At 37.9% G+C, this 20,773-nt stretch overlaps 1 protein-coding gene across 2 annotated transcripts; it reads left to right on the forward strand.

The window, feature by feature from the left end:
- The first annotated feature begins 7,108 nt into the window (after positions 1-7,108).
- si:ch211-63o20.7 (Serine/threonine-protein kinase pdik1l-B-like) lies at positions 7,109-20,375 on the forward strand. 2 transcript variants are annotated; one of them, XM_023274376.3, is made up of 4 exons: positions 7,109-7,270; positions 8,306-9,097; positions 12,643-12,868; positions 17,733-20,375. In XM_023274376.3, the coding sequence occupies exons 2-4, from the start codon at positions 8,360-8,362 to the stop codon at positions 17,969-17,971; spliced, it is 1,203 nt and encodes a 400-aa protein (XP_023130144.1). In that variant the 5' UTR covers positions 7,109-7,270; positions 8,306-8,359; the 3' UTR covers positions 17,972-20,375. The 2 variants fall into 2 exon arrangements, with proteins under 2 accessions (XP_023130144.1, XP_023130143.1); XM_023274375.3 differs by having other exon boundaries at positions 8,321-9,097.
- The last annotated feature ends 398 nt before the right edge of the window (positions 20,376-20,773 follow it).

The following is a 20,773-nucleotide window of genomic DNA, read 5'->3' on the forward strand; positions in this document are numbered from 1 at the left end:
ATTTAATGGCTGGGACACCAATTTCTACTCTGACTTCCTGCACCAATGGTTAGATATTTTTAGGATTTTTTTGGAAGGTTTTTAATCATCCATCCATCCATCCATTATCTATACACCGCTTAATCCTCACTAGGGTCATGGGGGGGCTGGAGTCTATCCCAGCTGACTCAGGTGAAGGCAGGGGACACCCTAGACAGGTCACCAGTCTGTCACAGGGCTACATACAGAGACAAACAATCACTCTCACATTCACACCTACGGGCAATTTAGAATGATCAATTAACCTCAGCATATTTTTGGACTGTGGGAGGAAGCCGGAGTACCCGGAGAAAACCCACGCATGCACAGGGAGAACATGCAAACTCCATGCAGAAAGATCCCGGGAAAGCCGGGACGCGAACCAGGGATCTTCTAGCTGCAAGGCGAAAGTGCTAACCACTACACCACTGTGCAGCCCGGTTTTTAATCTTTTTTTTTTGAAAATATTTACAAGAATTTTCTTACCAAATTTGGGGGAACTTTTTTTTTTTTTTTTTTTAGATAAAACTTTTAAGGGAAACTTTTAAGGAATTATTAGAATTTTCTTCCTGAAGGTTTTTGCAAATTTTCAGAAATTTGGGGAATTTTTTTGCTGAATTTTTAGATTTTTTTTTTTCAGACAAGGAAACTATATTTTTTTGTGCCTCTAAATGAGGACAACAGGAGGGTTAAGAAACTTTTTTTTTTAACATTTCTTTTTTACCACAAAAAAATGTTAAAAAAAATTCCCAAAAATGTTGAAAATGTGCACATCAAAAGTTTGACTGTGAAATTATATATATATATATTTCCCCACATTTTCAAACTTTAAAACGGGTCAATTTGACCCCCAGGTACGGTGGCCGAGAGGTGCAAACCAAATTTACATAATGCAAAACACTTTTACAACCTCCAAGACAAATTTACAAGCAACAAAACACTTTTACAAGTCCAAAAACACTTTTACAAATCCAAAAACACTTTTACATAATGTAAAACACTTTTACAACCTCCAAGACAAATTTACAAGCGACAAAACACTTTTACAAGTTCGAAAACACTTTTACAAGTCCGAAAACACTTTTACAAATCCAAATGTAACCGGAAAGGGAATGTCCCAACTCAGGGGTTGAAGCGGAAGTCACGACGAGGAGCGGCTAATGCAACGGACAACGAGCGGGTGATGTTTTGCCAGTTTTGTGGGGAACATATGAACCGATTGACGCGGTTTTGTTTTTCGTGTGGTCGGTCTTTAGAGTGTTTAAATGGCGCAGATCAGATCGACAGAGTGCATTAGCCGCTCCTCGTCATCACTTCCGCTTCAGCCCCGGAGTTGGGACATTCCCTTTCCGGTTACATTTGGATTTGTAAAAGTGTTTTCGGACTTGTAAAAGTGTTTTCGAACTTGTAAAAGTGTTTTCGAACTTGTAAAAGTGTTTTGTCGCTTGTAAATTTGTCTTGGAGGTTGTAAAAGTGTTTTACATTATGTAAAAGTGTTTTTGGACTTGTAAAAGTGTTTTTGGACTTGTAAAAGTGTTTTGTTGCTTGTAAATTTGTCTTGGAGGTTGTAAAAGTGTTTTACATTATGTAAAAGTGTTTTTGGATTTGTAAAAGTGTTTTTGGACTTGTAAAAGTGTTTTGTTGCTTGTAAATTTGTCTTGGAGGTTGTAAAAGTGTTTTACATTATGTAAAAGTGTTTTTGGATTTGTAAAAGTGTTTTTGGACTTGTAAAAGTGTTTTGTTGCTTGTAAATTTGTCTTGGAGGTTGTAAAAGTGTTTTACATTATGTAAGTGTTTTTGGATTTGTAAAAGTGTTTTTGGATTTGTAAAAGTGTTTTTGGACTTGTAAAAGTGTTTTGTTGCTTGTAAATTTGTCTTGGAGGTTGTAAAAGTGTTTTGCATTATGTAAATTTGGTTTGCACCTCTCGGCCACCGTACCCAGGACGACGCGAGGGTTGAAGCCCAAAGTGGTTTGTAGGGATGAAAAATCTGCTGACTGATGTCTCATGGACTTCCTGTCAAAAGACTTTGTCCAGCTCTCTCAGATACCTGCGACCAGAAGACTGACCGGCATCTGGCTGGCTGCTCATTCCACGCCGAGCTCTCCATCTCCTCCAGCCGAGGTGTTTTACCGTCCTCCCGCACAATCAAACCCAGCGATGTGAAACCGATGCGGTGCTTTATGGCGGCTCGCTGCTTCCACCTGTCAGGACACAACTGATTGTTTTTAACGCTGCGGCTGAAGATGAATTTTTGCCTGGGAAAGAATTACATTTCCATCCCGAAAACCACCTTAATTTAGCGCGGAAGGAGAAAAATTACACCTCGGCTCGGAAAAATCTGCAGAGTCAAGCACCAAGCACGCTGGAAAACTTTTATTTTGGGGAGTAAGCATTTGGCCAGACGCGCAGCAGTAACTCACACGTCTGGATATCGATCTTATTACATAACTCCCTGCAGATAGTTTCCTTTCAGTGTCACTAAAGGGAGTTTAGAAACCAGAAGGGGCCTTTGATTCTCATAAAAACTGTACAGCAGGGGTGTCAAACGCATCTTAGTCCAGGTTCCACATTCAGCCCAATTTGATCTCAAGTGAGCCGGAGCAGTAAAACCACAGCACAATAGAGAAACCAAACGACAAAAAATGAGATCAACGACACGACACGAAACGAAACAAAAAAGCGAAAAAAATTGACAGAAAAGACAAAAAAGTCACACAAACGACACAAACAAGACAAAAAAAGAAACAAAACAACCAAAACGTGAGACAAACAACTAAAAAAAGACAAAGAAGACAAAAACAACAAATAATACAAAATATTACAAAGATAAGGAAAAAAAATCGAGAAATAAATTGTCAAAAAATTAGACAAATGACACGAAACAACAAAAACGACAAAAAAGTGAACAAAAACAAGACAAGAAATTGCACAAATGACACAAACGAGACAAAAATGACAAAAAAGAAACAAAACAACAAAAAATAGTCAAACTACACAAGCGAGACAAAAAACCACCAAACGACAAAAACAACACACAAAACAACAAATAAAGCAAAATCACAAAATGACAAAAAACAAAAACACAAGCGAGACAAAAAGGAAACAAAAAGATAAAAAAAAGAATCAAAACGACAAAAACATGAGACAAACGACAAAAGTCAGACTAAAAAACCCACAAAAACAAGACAAAATATTACAAAAATGAGACACAAAAGAACAATGAACAATCTAGTATTCTACTTTCTGATCTAAACAACTTGTCATGGTCTAGAAATTATTTTAAATTTCTAGTTTTACTAATTTACAATCTGCAGTTAATGTCTTCTCTGGAATTTTTCCACTTTGAGGGCCGGATTGGACCCTCTGGAGGACCGCTTTTGGCCCACGGGCCTCATGTTGGACACTCCTGGTGTACAGAATGGACACTATGTAGAGCCGACCTGTCTTTATATGTAAAAACACAACAGAGACGTGAGGACGGCGGCGTGTTTCCAATGAAAAGGCGGCTTTACTGAGGAAGACAACCATAAGTAAGAGTGACTGCTGTGAAACTGAGTAGAGATGTTTACTCTGTGTGTGGGGAAGCTCAGGATAGACCTCAGGATTAAATGCAAGGGTTCTGACCTCAATCAGGAAAATAATTACTCTTGCCCCTGCTGCTGGTGGACTCCATAATTAGCACCACCATTAGTACGAACACAGAGGTGATTGGAACTATAATTCTTACTGGACTTATTAACCGTCCTGTTGTTCTCATTTACAGGCACCAAAAAATATTGTTTCCTTGTCTGAAAAAAAATCCAAAAATTCAGCAAAAAATCCCCAAATTTCTGAAAATTTGCAAAATCTTCTGAAAAATTAAAATAATTCCTTAAAAGTTTCCCTTAAAAGTTTTTTTTTTAAATCCCCCAAATTTAGCAAGAAAATTCTTGTAAATATTTTCAAAAAATGAGTAACAATCTTCCAAAAAAAAAAATCCTAAAAATATCTAAAGTGATTCCATATATATCAGTAAAGCTTCTAATATTTTCTTTTAAGAACATTCACAGAATTTTTGGTCGATTTTCTTGTGAATGTTCTTGAGAAACATTTTTATCGTTTCTTTTTTTCCACCAAAAAAAAAAAAAAATTCAAAAATTTCCCAAAAATGTTGAAAATGTGAACATCAGAAGTTTCACTGTGAAAATAGATTTTTTTTCCCCACATTTTCAAACTTTGAAACGGGTCAGTTTTGACCCGCAGGACGACACGAGGGTTGACATCTTTTTGGCTCCATTCAGGTTTTATCCAACCAAACACCTCCTGGTAAATTCTTCAACCACAAACCCAACGTCTGCATCCAGAGATCTGTCACAGGAAGTGAGATATGATAATAGAATAAAGGGCACCAAGATAAAAGCAAGTGGAGAGTGACTGATCTTCCTTCAGGTAATGAAGAGTGTTCCTGATTGGCATCGCTGATAAAAAAAAAACAAAAAAAAACAAGCAGCTATGGATCACATAAGCACACATTAGATAGAGAGCAGCTCTTTTCTTTTCTCTGTGTTCCAGTGAATCACCGTGTTTCCCGTTTTATTCCCTCAGAAGAACAACACACCGATGCTGTTATCCGTCATCACGGCTGCCGTTCCTCCTCAGAAACCAGTCGATACGAGCTCCCACTCACTGAGTCGCTGTGTTTAGGTGTGTGTTTTGTTCACAAGGTCTTTTGTGATTAAATGGAACTGCAGCAAAAAGGGGATGTTTGGTGCTTTTTTTGTCCCATTAAGTAGCTCTTATAAAAGTGTCCCAGTTGGTGATGGAATACATGTTCAGATTCACACACAAAAGTGATTCATTTGTGGTGGAACTATTGAAGATACATTAAAATTTCATTTTTTTTTCTTTGAATCAAAAATAGGAATACATTCTGAGCAATTGTAGCTTGTTTTTCACAAACTATTTGTAAACTGCCAAATAAGACAGCCCACATCCGGTCAGGTTTTTTTTCTCTCTCAACAAAAGAGCCCAAAGGTGCCTGATGGATATTCAAAATATGGCAGAATTACTAAGTTTTATTCTCTGATATATAATTTTATACAAATACAAGAAATGTTACAAACTTCGTGGGCTATTTGTAACTGCAGGGCAAATAAAATTCTGTGTTTTCTTGGTTATTATGAACTTTTCTGCTTGGATTTAATCAATAATATGAAATATTAGCCCAATAAAAGGGTTTATGTGTTTAGGAACATATTCTCAGCACTTCTGTCCTGCTTTTTAAAAACAAAAATCCCTATCGATCCTGAAAACTAAGAACAAAACAAAAAAGGTTCTTTCTCTCTTATTTTACCTCAATATTAACATTTCAGGGACAAATGTGACTGATAATTCTTCAAAATATAGCATTTTTTTTTGTAATATAAATTGTAAACTACAGAACCGAAAAAAATGTTTTAATGGTTATTATGAAGCTTGTTGCTTGAAAAATTTGCAATATTTATTATTTCTTGATCATTGTTATCAAATCCTGGTCTAACAAGCATATTCTTTTCCCTTCTGTTATGTTTTTGACAGAATTGCTTCTCTTCCTCTCTCAGAATAATGTAAACCTGAATAGTTCAGGGACAAATGTGACTAGTAGTTTTCCAAAAATGCAAAAATTTAAAACTTTTGTTGAATGATATACCTTCTAAATCCAAATATCATAAATTTTACATATTTACCTTGAGTTTCCATGGTTATTATCAGTGGCGTTGTTAATACGGTTGATCCAAACACTGGGATATTATTTTGCTCTTCATAAAAGCCTGGTTTGTTTACTGAAGTCTGTCGTGTTTTACCACAGAGACTTTTCAGTTTCAGTCTCAGGGCAGGATGTTTGCAGAATGATATTGTGGTGGGTGTTTTCCCCTAACTATATATATAACATTATCCCTCCAATTACTAAAGCAACCAAAAAAATATAACAACAGGTGGTGGAGTAGCAATAAAATCACGGTTTATGGATTTACTGAGTGTTCCTGCAACTATCGTTTCACCATGGACAGAGTATTTCTGTCAACATGCAGCACAGACAGAAGGTTTAGTCTGAGCTCTCATCCAGGTAATCTGGCGTTTAGATTGTTTTTCCAAGCAAAAATATTCAATGGAGGATTTAGTTCTTGTTTTACATGATGGGAGATCTTCAGTTTTATGTTTTAAAGAATAATAGTTTGGTGCAGCACTGTTCAATCTAACAGAATAACTTTATCTTTTTATTGGTTATCCATTCGTGGTATAATTTCAGGGGACTTTATGGGTGACTTCTCCTCTCCTGGACTATTTTTAAGGTCTACCACCCAAATAATTATTAAATAATATGCAAATGACTACAAATGACTATAGCTGCAGAAATTATTGTAAATAAGACCAACTCTAAACACACAGTTTGAGAACTAGTGCCCTAGCTAGCTTCCACTCACTGTGACAGTAATGTGGGTTAAGCATGGACAAAAAATTAAATGAACTTACTTTATCTATAGAGCACAGTATTTTACATTTTAGATTCATTTTATTCTAACATGACAATGATGTAAATATCAGGTTAAGCTATAGACTGTATAATAAAGATGGATGTAGCTCATAGTCTGTGTATATTATTATTATTATTGTTGTTGTTATTATTATCATTATTATCATTATTATTATTATACAGTCTATGGGTTAAACTGCAAAAACCGAATGTTTCACAAACCTATCGTCACCTCTGCTTATTGTGAAACTTCCTGCTTGATAACTGCGTCACTTAGCCTCGTATTTTATCATTAATATGACTTTTCTGTAATGACACACATTGTTGTAGCTTAAAATGAACTCTTCGTCGACTGTTGTCATTCCTCCTGAAACTACTGTTTCGTTTCTGTGCCTCGTTTTAACACTTTTGACCGGTTTGAGACAGCTTCCTCCTCATTTTGCTCGTTGTGCTAAGGCGCTAACTGTGATTAGCTCGGACAATTCGAATCACACTACACATTATTGCGGCTCTGCTCTCGACCAATCGCAACACGCGGCTGAACTATCGCAGCCAATCATGTTGCACGTAAACGCAAAGCGGGACGCTCCGAATTTTTAGACACGGAAGTCCGCTGCATATGTTCCCAGTTTCCTTCAGTTGTGGATCTACATTTGTTCAAAAAAAGCGAGATTCTTTGGATATGGTGCGACGAGATTTGTCCGATAAGTAGATTCAAATCAATCTGTGGCTGATTATATAAGCTGAAGACGTGAAAGTAAGTTGTAGATTAAAATAAGTCGTCTTTGTGTTTCGTTTCCTCTTTAAACTACAGGCAGCGCCACGTTGGAGTCCAGCAGGAGGTTACCTGAGTTCAGTTACTCTGAAAGTTTTAGTCTTTATTTGAGCTATTTTCTTAAATTAGTTGTATGCAACTTATGTGAATGTTGAGTTCAACTTGAAAGAAATAGTTAACTGGTTGTTTTGTTGTGTAAAAGTTAGCTGTAGCACATTCAGTGCTATGTTCTGTGTGTAACATTAGAACTAACAATCCCAGCTGAGTTTAATTTAGCATTTCCAACTTCATCTTCCATCATAGCTTAAAATCCGAGGGAATATCAGGTTAAACTGTGCTATATTCGTCACCTTTTCCGCAGTGTTGTTGACGCACACACTCAGCTAACTTCCTGTATATGACAGAACACTGAAATAAGAGGTGAGATCGAGAAACTTTATTGATCCCTGAAATTCTCATGCTACGGCAGTTTAATGAATGAATGAATGAATGTTTTGTTTTGTTTCGGACATGTGAGCAAAAAAACACGAAAACAAATCAAAATTTTCAAAATAACAACAAAACAAACAAACAAAACAAACATATTATATTTGCAAACTGCCAAAATCACATATGAGTTTCTAAAGACGAAAAAAGTGAAAATTAGGAGTCAAATGCAATGAAGCTTCAGTCTAATTTAGAGAGAACGACAGAAAAACAACCCATCCAGCAAACAGCAGCTGAAAAATAGAAGAATGGCAGAACACCTCTCCATAAATCTGTGCAACCCTGGTGTCCTCTATAGAAATACAGCTGGACATAGGAAGTTTTGATAAAATAAATGATGCAATTTTTAATTTAATAAGTCAAAATTGTTGGTTTTTAATTTTGCACACTTTCATATTCATTTTTGAAGTGACCAAATAACTGTCAGTTGATACAGTTTTAAATAATCTGACATACGAGTGATTTTGCATGCTGTCTTCTGTTGTAAACTGTACTACTGTGTTGCATGTCTTTCTATCAAACAAATGGAAGCTGTTTTGTGTGCAGCCACATTCAGCCCCGGCTCCTATGAGGGATCTATGAGAGATGGAGGAGCTCTACACCTTGGAGAGGGAGGTGGGACGAGGCAGCTATGGCGTGGTCTTTGAGGGCCATATGGCCAAAACAGGACAGAAGGTGGCCATCAAGCGCCTCCCCTGCAGCAACCCGGAGTGCATTGAACTCTACCTCCAGGAGCTGTGGGCCATGAGAGCCACGGCCAAGAACCACGTCAACGTCATCGCCCTCCACAGCTGCCTGCTGCAGACGGGACCTCGCAGCCTGAAGCCTCTGAAACCTGGAAAACTGCCTCTGCGTCTGGTTGAGACTGTGCTGAAGGGCAGCGTGGTCGGAGCACAAAGTGAGGACAGGAATGACGTCCAGGCTAACATCCAGAGGACGACTAACTCTGTCTCCAGACTTCAAGACAAAACCAACACCGTACAGGCCAGAGCTAAGCTCCAAGAGGGGCCGAAGTCAAATTCATCCAATTCTATGACCCCGCAAAGACCCTCCAACAGAGCCAGGAAGAGAGTGTGTCAGAGCAGAGAGGAGCAGCCGGGCCCTCTGCGATGCCTGGCCCTGTGGCTGGTCATGGAGTACTGTGATGGAGGAGATTTAAACCAGTATCTGCTCTCCAGACCTCCAGACGTCCAGCGGAACCTCAGCGTGGTGAGACAGCTCTGCAGCGCCGTTTCCTTCCTGCACAGCCTCGGCATCACCCACCGAGACCTGAAGCCCGACAACGTGCTGGTCTGCATGACGCCAAAGGGCCCCGTAGTCAAGGTAGGTAGCTTATTATGGGTTGTCGTTACTTCACATCAAACCAGGCTTGTTGGAAAAGTCTGAAGGCTTCTAGTAATTGATAGTTATTTTACTCTCTCGGAGTGTTTTGTTTTTCACAGCAGCAGTGAGCCTGAGACACAACAAACATTATGATAGAGTGAAATATGAAAAGCAGTTTACAATAGGAAAGCTGTGTTTATCCCTGTGTATCTGAACAATTAACATATGGCTGCTGTGAATACTGAAAGCACAGAGGAGCTGCAGGGATAACATCCATCACATTGCTGTTGTTAGAAGTCAAAAGGCCTCATGCTTGTTGTTGTTGGTGTAAATCTTTTGGTGAAGGGGCTGAATTTATCCACGTTTATGCTGAATACGACCATCCTCTGACAGTCAATCTGTGAGTGAATGGACAGAATTAAACAGACACAAGGAGGACAGCAGGAACACTGTCGCTGGTGGCGTTTTGGTTTCAACTTTCTTGACAAACACACACAACAGCTGGTAGAAAAGACAACGCTCCCCGCCGGGGAATCGAACCCAGGCGGAGATACTGTCCACTATATCAACGAGGCCTGTGTGTGTCCTTCCTTCTGGTATTGTCGGCCAGGTGTTGGCATGATTTCAGCTTTGACAACATGTAAACAGATGAAATATGCTGATATGCAGATAAACACACAAAGAAACTTTTAAATGGAACATCACAATAAGCACAAAGGCTCTGCAGGTTTTTATTTCTTTATTTGGTAGGGACAGTGCACATTAATGAACGTGTACTTAAACAGAAATAGACATAAATATGCTGGATTACAGCAACAGTGCTCATTTACATCCACTGTCCTTAGACAGGTAAAAAAACAACAGTGAAACAGGACAACAGGTCACAATAAAAGCACATAAAAAGTACAAAAAGAAGTTAAAGGTCAATGGTCACTATACTGGTTGACTTTCAGCTGTTCAAGGTGAGTTTTGAAGGTTGGAAACATGGGAAACATCTCCCTTATGGAGAGTAGAAGACTGGTCCAGATCTTACTGGCTTCACAGAAGGAGCATTTTGTCTGAAGATGAACTCGTCACTGATGAAGAGACACACAGGGACCACGTCCTGTGCAGTTCGTCAGTCATCCAGGTCACTGGAATCCTACAAAGCAAATACACCAGATGTATATCTGTCTGCACAAGCCTTCATCTCAGACATCCCAGTGAAAGCTTAGAAAAAACATCAGAGAGGAGTCAAAGTGAAAAACATCCGATCCACTATAAGTGAGGAACAGCAGCCTGTGTTCACACCTGAAGAGAAAATGCACTACAACTAATAGATTATCAAAATACAGGGTGGGCCAGAAGTTTCCGTACATAGGAAAAATAAACATTTTATGTTGGACAACCGTTTTTATTTATATAATATGCTCTATGTGATTACCATTGTTTTGAAAACGCATATGAATGATGATTTATGCCTCGTATCTCCACCTGATACACCATAGCCTTCGGGTGCCCCCAAAGATGGCGTCAAACACATCTTCTAGGGTATCTGAAACATAAAGAATATACATTACACATTTTCCTGTGTATGGAAACTGATGGGCCACCCTGTAGATTAATTTATAAATCAGTCCACCTGTAGTTGTAGCTCTGAGTGCCTAACCCTGGAGTTTTATATTCTGATAACAACAACAGGCCCAGTTAGTTAACTTTTTCCTGAACAAATCAACTTTTTGTAACGGTACGCATAAAATTGGAACAATAAATTCACGATACAAGTGTTCTAGGGCTGCAGCTAAGGACTGATTCTGGTATTTAGTAATCTTTCTGATGTTTTTTGAGTTGTTGGTTGGTTCATAAAATGACAGTAAACCGTAGGAAAGAAATCCAATCTGACAAACAGATGGGTGACAAATTAAAGGAAAAAGTTAATGATACGTTGGACCACCACATTCCTCTGCTTGAATCTGGTGATTATAAGGGCCATAACCAATGATTCACATCATTTATATCCTCATCAGATCATTCAGCAACCCTCCGTGCGCTATGAATAGAGGAATATCAACCTGGAATAAACTGGCGTCATCAGGATAAAAATCTTAGGTAATCATTTAGAATAACTTTGCATCTTTTTGCAGTGATGCTTCCCCTCTTTAGGGACCAGTGGACCCAAACCACGCCAGTAAAACGCCCACAGTGAATGCAGGATGACTCATCTGGTCGTTTCTTTTCATATTTCTGTATCTGCAGTGGGTTTTTTTGCACCGCTGGACTCGTGTTAGTAATGATGGGTTTGTGATGCTGCCCTCCTGTAATATTCCTCTGTGTAAAATGCCTCATCACATCTTCTGCTGACATTCTCTTTCACCTGGGAATAATTTGCTGTTTGTGTTTTTCTTATTGATTTGTAGCAATCACAGAATGTGTGTCTGTGAGCCGCAATTTTCTGACCCCATTTACTCGCGTCTTTCTCCTAGATCTAAATGCCACTTTTCCTGCAGAAACACAAGTCAGCCGATGTCTTTCAGCTCCTGTTATCTGTTCTCCAAAAACAAACCCTCTTTTAACCCTCCTGTTGTCCTGTTGGCACCAAAAAATATTGTTTCCTTGTCTGAAAAAATCCAAAAAGTCAGCAAAAAAATTCCCCAAATTTCTGAAAATTTGCAAAACTTTCAGGAAGAAGATTCCAATAATACCTTAAAAATTTCCCTTAAAAGTTTTATTTAAAAAAAAAAAAAAAATCCCCCAAATTTTGCAAGAAAATTCTTGTAAATATTTTCAAAAAATGAGTAAAAATCTTCCAAAAAAATCCTAAAAATATGTAAAGGGATTCCATATATATCAGTAAAACTTCTAATATGTTCTTAAGAACATTCACAAAACCAAAATCCAATGAAATCTGATGGATTGTGGTTGATTTTTTTTGTGAATGTTCTTAAGAACATTTTTTAACATTTATTTTTTCCACCAAAAAATGTGCAAAAATTTCCCGAAAATGTGGACATCAGAAGTTTCACTGTGAAAATATATATTTTTTTTTCCACATTTCCAAACTTTAAATTTGCAAGACCTTCAGGAAGAAAATTCCAATAATTCCTTAAAAGTTTCCCTTAAAAGTTTTATTAAAAAAAAATAAAAAATAAAAAAAATAATCCCCCAAATGTGGCAAGAAAATTCTATTAAATATTTTCAAAAAATGAGTAAAAATCTTCCAAAAAATCCTTAAAATATGTAAAGTGATTCCATATATATCAGTAAAACTTCTAATATTTTCTTAAGAACATTCACATAAAAATCAACCAAAATCCAATGAATTTCGCTGGATTTTGGTTGCTTTTTATGTGAATGTTCTTAAGAAACATTTTCAACATTGCTTTTTTTCCACCAAAAAATATTCAAAGATTTCCCAAAAATGTTGAAAATGTGGACATCAGAAGTTTCACTGTGAAAATATATTTTTTTTCTCCACATTTTCAGACTTTAAAACGGGTCAGTTTGACCCGCAGGACGACACGAGGGTTAATTATATTTATTAATCAGTCTCCCTGTTGAACCTCCAGGTGGCAGATTTCGGTCTGAGTAAGATGAGCGAGGGCGTGATGGACGGCGGTCCGACCAGGCAGCACTTCTCCTCCACCTGTGGCTCGGACTTCTACATGGCTCCGGAGGTGTGGGGGGGACTCCCCTACACTGCCCAGGCAGACATCTTCTCCCTGGGCGTGATGTTCTGGGCCGTCCTGGAGAGAATCACCTTTCTGGAGGAAGGAAGTTCAGAGGAGCAGCTGGGTGAGTCCAAAGCCTTAAAGCAGAACGGATGGTAGAATGATGTACGCTGATAACCTGATGCTTCCACATGACTCGCTAAAAGGTCGTGTGGGTGTCGGCAGGGTGATGACACATCGAACTGAATCAAGTTTGACTTAATTAACTGGCACATATTAAAAATGTCACATGCTATACATCATACATTCATCAGCTATGGGTGGGACAATCATGGATCTAAATGGCAACGAGATGAACGATGATTCATGCAATCTCCAGGCTGGTATGTATTCTAGAGCCTCGTTTTCTTATAATAGAAGCTGACACTGTGTAATTCATACCGACTATGGCATAGTATAATAGAGCAAGTATTTGAAATATTCTGACAATTTTGGGGTATTTTTATTTATTTTTGACTCATGAGGTAGTAGAGGGACGAGTGTAACCTGAAGCTTCAAAAGTCTCCAACACACTGTCTAACCTGCAAAAATACAAGTATTATTTTGGTGTTTTTCTATTTGTTGTACTGAGGAGGGTCTTTACCTTTTCTGAGCAGTTCTTCTTTCGAATTGCAGCCTGTAGATGCAGGGTGTTTCTGAGACAGCAGGCGACTTTAAGCATTTATATCCTAAGATCTGACCTAGTCTTTATGAACCTTATTTACTGTGTGTTATTCAAATCTGGCAGTTGGGTGCCCGTATAGCTCAGTGTGTTCAGCAGGGTGACCCATGTACAGGGCTGGTTCCCGACACAGCGGCCCGGGTTCCATTCCCGCTCGCGGCCCTTTGCTGCATGTCTTCCCCCAACTCTTCTCCCCATTTCCTGTCTGTCTCTCACTATGCCTGTCAAATAAAGCCAACAAAAGGCCATAAAAATAACTTTAAAAAAAAAAAAAAAAAAATCTGGCAGTCGGTGGAATGTTTTGTAATTCGTACCTCCTAGAGCCAGTCCCTATTTGACATCTTTGTCTAAAAGATGAAGGTTTAGCACCAAAATATTGCACGTTTTAATGTACCTTTGTAGGTTAAACACTGAGTCTGATTGAGACTTTTGGCTTGTTCCTCAACCAGCCTCATGAAATGGATGTGAAAAATTTCTGTGTCTCAAACAATAGATAAAAATACCATAAATATAAAATGCACCTATTTTATTGCCTTTTAAACCATATTCAGGTCCTGATTTTGTGATTTTTTTTACAACATTGTTCCACATTAATGAATATTACAAGCTGTAAACTAATACTTGTGGAGTTTTGTCTTTTTTTGTCAGTTAGTCATTTGAAACTCTAAGCAGCAATTTTATTGAAGATTTTTTGTCCTTTCTAATAATCAAGAAAATAGCGAGTTATTAAAAAAAATACAAAGTTTGTTTCTAATGGAGATTTTTGTTTGAAAAAAAGTACAATTTCAACAAATTTCTTGGCACTTACAAACATCATTATTTTAATTTCAACAATGTCTGTTAATTATTAGAAACTGATGATTCCTTCATATGAAAATGAATGTCTGCAGCTCTCCTTGTCGTTTTTTGGAGCTGTGATGTGAACCTGAACCATGAAGTCACCAGAGCTCTGAGGCGACCGACCCTCTGTAGAGCAGCACTGAGATTTTAATTCCTTTTTTCCTTTTGCTGTCTTGTTTTGGTGGCTGTCAGATGATGATGTACGACAGCACAGGGTCCAGTTCTGCTCTGTTCTCCGCCGTCACACTCATGAAACGGCTGTAATACCGATGTCTGCTTTAATTCACTAAAAAGAAAAACCCTGTGGCCTGAGCCAATCAGATGGCAGGGGGATATGAACCATTATCCTGGAGTTTAGTGCCTCAGAACCTCCCTGAGTCATTGATACCTCATTAGGCTGAATGAGAACGGCTACGATCGGAGGGAGAAAAGGCTTTCACTGGATTTAAATACAAAAAAATGGAGTTTAGCCGCCTCGATCCCAATCCTCTTTGTCAGGGAGAAAATGGAGAGAGGCAGCTCAGGCTTTTCATGGGCAGATAAATGCTCCATTATTTTACTTTATCCCCTGAAGATGCTCACACCCACACACTTATTTGACTTGGCAGGGGAGCAGAGAGGATAAAGAGTTTGTCCTCTATGTCTGGAAACCCAGAGCCGGTCAGGCAGGTGGAGAAATCCTCAGGGTTTAGCATCCAGCATCATCAGATATCTACACTACTGTTCTAAAGTTTGGGGTCATCCAGACAATTTCATGTTTTCCATGAAAACTCCCACTTTTATTCATGTGCTAACATAACTGCACAAGGGTTTTCTAATCATCAATGAGCCTTTCAACACCATTAGCTAACACAATGTAGCATTAGAACACAGGAGTGATGGTTGCTGGAAATGTTCCTCTGTACCTCTATGGAGATATTCCATTAAAAATCAGCTGTTTCCAGCTACAATAGTCATTTACCACATTAACAATGTCTACACTGGATTTATCATTCATTTAATGCTATCTTCATGGAAAAAAACTGCTTTTCTTCTAAAAATAAGGACATTTCTAAGCAACCCTAGACTTGTCATTTTGGACAAATTCAAGTCACTCTGGACATAAATTTAGAGTCATTTTAAAAAAGTGCTAAATCAAAATATCTAAAAACTGGAACCTTGTCTGGTCCAACTTTAACATGTCAGATTCTACTGATGTTGGAGCCAAAAAAGTTGGTGAAATGTCGACCAAAGACTGTATTTTAGTAGAAATATGGATCCATCTCATAAATAAACACTTACAGGAACTTCATGGAGATACTAGACCAGCCTCAATGGAAGATTTTGTGCTTTTTTTTCCATTTTGAAGAACATAATAATTCATTGTTGTAATTTGGGGCAATTTTGAATCATTTCAGACAATCTTTATCTTATTTTGAACAAATTTAAGTAATTTCTGACAAGATTCAAGTTGTCTTTGGTGAAATGTCGACAGAAATAGAGAAAAAACAGTATTTTAGTAGAAATATGGATCCATCCATATATGTACACTTACAAGAATGTTATGCAGACATAGTACTAACCTGGTTTGAATGTTTTGTAGTTTTTATCCCCCATTTTCAAGACCCCAAACTTCTGAATGGTAGTCTAAATGACAGATGTGCTCCCTAATTTACCTCACGGCGCCCCCAGAACCCTTTAGATTAACTACTAACTGATGCCTCTTTAATCACTTTCATAGATTACCTGCTTTACATTGTAGAGTAGATCCACTGTAGAGGAACAACTAATGAGTTTTCTCTCTTTAATGACCTACAAAATTCTTTCAATTCATCATTATGCCCAGAAAATGTCAAATTATGACAAATTATCGATTCAATCCAGGTTATTAAAGCCCTAAAGTTTTATCTTGTCATTTTTTGATTTTTCAGATTAGCAGCTAAGTCTATTTTATTATGATGTAAAGAAGCTCAAATGAAACTTTGCTCAACTCCTGAGGTTTGATCCAGCGGTTTAACCAACTTTATTCCACTTCTAGCTGCTTCATCAGAGGATTCACATCCACAGTTCATCCAGACCTGCTGCATATGAGCCATCAGATGGAGTTTAACATCTTTTTATTCTCACAAAAACGATCCTAAAATGAACACCCATTTTAAAATATATATTCTCTTAGTTATAGTTGGAGAAGCATTTTAACACTGCAACACTGTACCAGGATCAGACTATCCAGCAATATTTCTGTTTTTGTTCTACAACTTGTCGTACCGACTCAACCCGTTAAGAACATTTTATGAAGTATTTTATAAAAAACGTATTCCTTATGTTTGGTTTTGTATTATTGGGACATACGGTCCAGAACATCTCACCTGTTCACTTCTATTTTTTTTTTTTTGTTAATTTTTCATGATGGTGTCAGTTCTGTTCTTATTTCACCTCACCCATAATCAGAGGTGTTGAAATATTGCAGATTCTGATCAATATCAGAAAATCTCTTTCCATTCATAGTTCCTGAGATATCGTTGTTCAAACAGAGCCTCAAATTACTGAAAGTGGTTCAACGGGAAAATTTTAAAACATTTTTATCTCAGAAAGTTTGCTTTCTGAAAGACTGAAATATCTTTCTAAATGTCCGTATGTTGTGCTATAAGAGCTGATCAGCAGGATTTAGTGAAGCGCAGTACATTTGTGGGTCTTAGCACTGACTTTATTTTTTAATAAGTCCAGAACAAAGTTCAGGCATTGATTATTCTATAATTATGGATCCTAAAAGTGGATTTTGTTGTTTTTATCTCTATTAGTTCCTGAGATATTATCATTCAGATACAGTCGTTTGGGAACCTGACAGTTGCCATGGTTTTCATTTCTAAATCTTCCATCAAATAACTCATGGACACAGAAACATTTCAGTGGAGTGAGCTTCATTGGATCGACCAAAAATGTTCATCAAATAAATCTTCCACACACTAACAGTGATTTCTGTAAATCCAAGCTCCTGCTGCTCTGTTGATCATAAACACAAGTTTAAAAGAGTTAAAAACTAAATATAAAGATCATGTTTTCACCAGTCACTGGCTGTGCACAGGTTACTCTAATGAATTATTAGTATCTTTAATGATTTGTCTTTTTATTTCTGTGTATTATTAGTTGGATCTTTGTCGTGTTTTGCTGTTGTTTTTTTTTTTTTTGTCTTAGTCTGTTTTGTGTGTGTAAATGGACATATCGGTTTATATTTATTGTAAATCATGTTCACTCTTATAATTGTCTATAAATGGTAGTATGATGAAGAAGCATTCATTTGTGTGAGGAGAAGAGGTGGATCAGATGAGCTTCCACTCCTGTTTGAGCAGCTTCTTCATCGTCTTTAGTTGTTGTTTTGTTTTTATGTTGGAACGTTGAGACTAACCTTCCATAAATCCGACCCTAAACGCCCCTCCTGTTCCTCCAGGTGCGTACGTGAGCAGGGGGCGCTGGCTGATGCCTCTGGGGGAGGCTCTGTGGGAGAACGCCGGCCTCCAGCTGATCATCCCTGTCAGGTTTAAGAGGGCGCCCCCGCTGCCGCCCCCTCCTGGTCGGGCCGTGTGTTCGCTGCTCTCAGACATGCTGGCCTCCGACCCGGACGCCCGGCCCCCCGCCCAGCAGCTGGAGAGCAGGCTACGCTCTGCTGTCAGAGAGGACTCCCACTGACAGGCCACAATAATGGACCACTACAGCCTCTAGAAGGACCTCCTGGATGGAACCAGCAGCCGCTCTGCTGCCTGGGGGGGAATCCAGATTATTATGGGATGGAAGGTGCTGTTTTAGTCATGGAAGCAGCAGCAGCAGAAAGAGACGATTTCCAGTCTGGCCTGGAGATCCTCTGGAGGAAACGAGTCCATTGACCTCAGACCCCCCCCAGATGAACACTGGATGGTCTTCAGATGGAGGTCTGGAGGACTGGCTGTTTCCTGGAAGCTCCATGCTGCTCGACACAGAAAATCCATCTGAGTCCATGTATGAGGAAAAACGCTGCTGCTGTCCTCAAACAGGACGACTCTTTTACTGGTTCTGTCCTTATTCTGGGTTTTAATTCTGATTTGCTGATAAATGTAGCCGTCATTTGTGATTTTTGCCTGAATAATTGAACGACACGTCGATGTAGCACAGATCTGATGATTCACTTCAAAGATCTAAAAATCCCCTGCTTTATTTGCATTTTATCATTTTTCATTTATCTGAACTGTTGGTGTGTTTTTGCAGTTTGTTTTTTTAAATGTTTTTTCTCCAGGTAGAATAAATCTAGATCTATTTCTATAAGGTGGGCATGATTCAGTTTAATGTACCGCAAAATGTACAACAGACGAAAACTAACTCTTCTGCTTCTTCTTCTTCCTCACCTTCTTCTTCACATTCTTCAGGTTGGTCTTCTTCACCACCTGTCAAACTAAAACTTGTTTCCTGCAGGGTTGTTCTATGAATCTTTCTCTCCATGTCCAGCTGTTGGAACGTCTAATATCTGAGTTTATCCATCCAGAATTTAAATTAGAGATGTCACTAACATCACAGGGACTAATCAGAGTTCAACAAGTCAGAAGCACAGAGATGTCCTTTACTCACTTTAACAAATCCAGAGAAGAGTTAAAAAGTCTCAGAAGTTGTCGTTAATGTTCAGATTGTTGTTCATGATGACGTTTCTTCCTGGATGTTGAACACGTAGACCTAAAGGTGGCAGAAGGAGTTCATCAGCGAAGGAAGATAGCTTAATTTATTAGAGATTTATGGTTATATCATTTATTAGAGACATGGAGGTAAAACTACTGGTCAGATGCAGCTGCAGCCTCAGAACATGTTGGAAAAGCAAACTGTCTCCAAAAAACTCTAATTAAAGATGTTCCTGATTACATTCTGATGAGGCAGATTTCCAGCTTAAGATTTTTATATCATTACATTGAGTTTACCCAATTGAAGACATTTAAAAAGGGAAATGTAGATATGTAGAATTTAAGGGTATTAAAGCTGGAATTAAACTGTAGATTTCTAAAACTGGAGTTAAAACTAGATTTCTGCAATCAGAAACCCCAAACATGAACAGTAAAAGTGAAATCATTTAGTCTGAAAACTGAAAGTGTGGATAAAATAAGATGTTTCCAGATCTACTGCAGAACATAGAGAGTCTAGCTGTTAACCCTCGTGTCGTCCTGAGGGGCAAATTGACCCGTTTTAAAGTTTGAAAATCTGGGGAGAAATATATATATTTTCACAGTGAAAACTTCCACATTTTCAATATTTTTGGAAAATTTTTGAAAATTTTTTGATGAAAAATTTTTTTAAAAAAATGTTTAAGAACATTCGGGGAAAAAATCGCTGGATTTTGGTAGATTTTTTTCCCAAATGTTCTTAAAGAAAATATTAGAACTTTTACTGATATATCTGTAATCAGGATTTTTTTGGAAGCTTTTTATAAATTTTTTGAAAATATCTACAATTTTTTAAAAATTATTTTTTACATTTTTATTTTTTGCAAATTAGGGGGATTTTTAAAATAAAACTTGAGGGAAACTTTTAAGGAATTTTTGGAATTTTCTTCCTGAAGATTTTGTAATTTTTTAAAAATAAATTTGGGGAATTTTTTTGCTGAATTTAATTTTTTTTCAGACAAGGGAAAAATATTTTTTAGTCCCCGTAAATGAGGACAATAGGAGGGTTAAACATCTAAACCGTCTGCCTGTTTTTGTCCTTTTTGCTTCATAAATGAATCTAAATATTACTTGAAAATGTCTAATTTTTGTTGAGGTTTTGGTGTTTTTTTAAAATGTTTCCTCATTTTTTCATGGTTGTGCTTCGAGTCCGTCCAGTTGAAGCGATGCGGAGCTGAAAGTTTTCTAAAACTCTGTTCCTGTGAGCGTTTCAGTGATCTCAGTGACTAATGATAACTAATACATGAACAGGAAATTAAAGGCCTGCTGCAGATCACATTCACAGCATTTATTACTGCTCATCACTCTTAGTCATGGACTCCTTCAGTGTGTTGTGTTTTGTAATAAAACATGAATTGTGTCCAAAGGGCTTTTTTGTTTTAATCGACTGTAATTTAAATAAAGATGAAGCTGTACCGTCTCTAATCAGTGACTGTTTAAAACATGATAACCACTAAAACAGGCTCTACAGTAGAAATAAATGGAAGCAGCTGTTCAGCTCGTTCTGGGATAAAGACGAGGACGTCAAAGGAACAAGAGGAGGTTTAAACCCACTGACCTCTGACAGATCAGACCTTTAGCGCCGTTCAGTGACACTTTGACTCATCGGAGCAGCAGAAGTTCATTCAGAGTGAAATTATTTGGAGCACTTTGGTCTGATGAGGAATGAACTGAAGTGAATCTTTCAGCAAAAACCTCAGAAGGGAAGGAGCTTCTTGGATGAAGGTTAGATTATAAAGACTGAAGATCTACACATTTATTACAGAGTTTTCTCCTAAAACAACTTAAACTGAAAGAGTTCCAATATAAGAGA

The sequence above is a fragment of the Amphiprion ocellaris genome, chromosome 12 (assembly GCF_022539595.1).
Source record: "Amphiprion ocellaris isolate individual 3 ecotype Okinawa chromosome 12, ASM2253959v1, whole genome shotgun sequence".
In the NCBI taxonomy this organism is placed as follows: Eukaryota; Metazoa; Chordata; class Actinopteri; family Pomacentridae; genus Amphiprion; species Amphiprion ocellaris.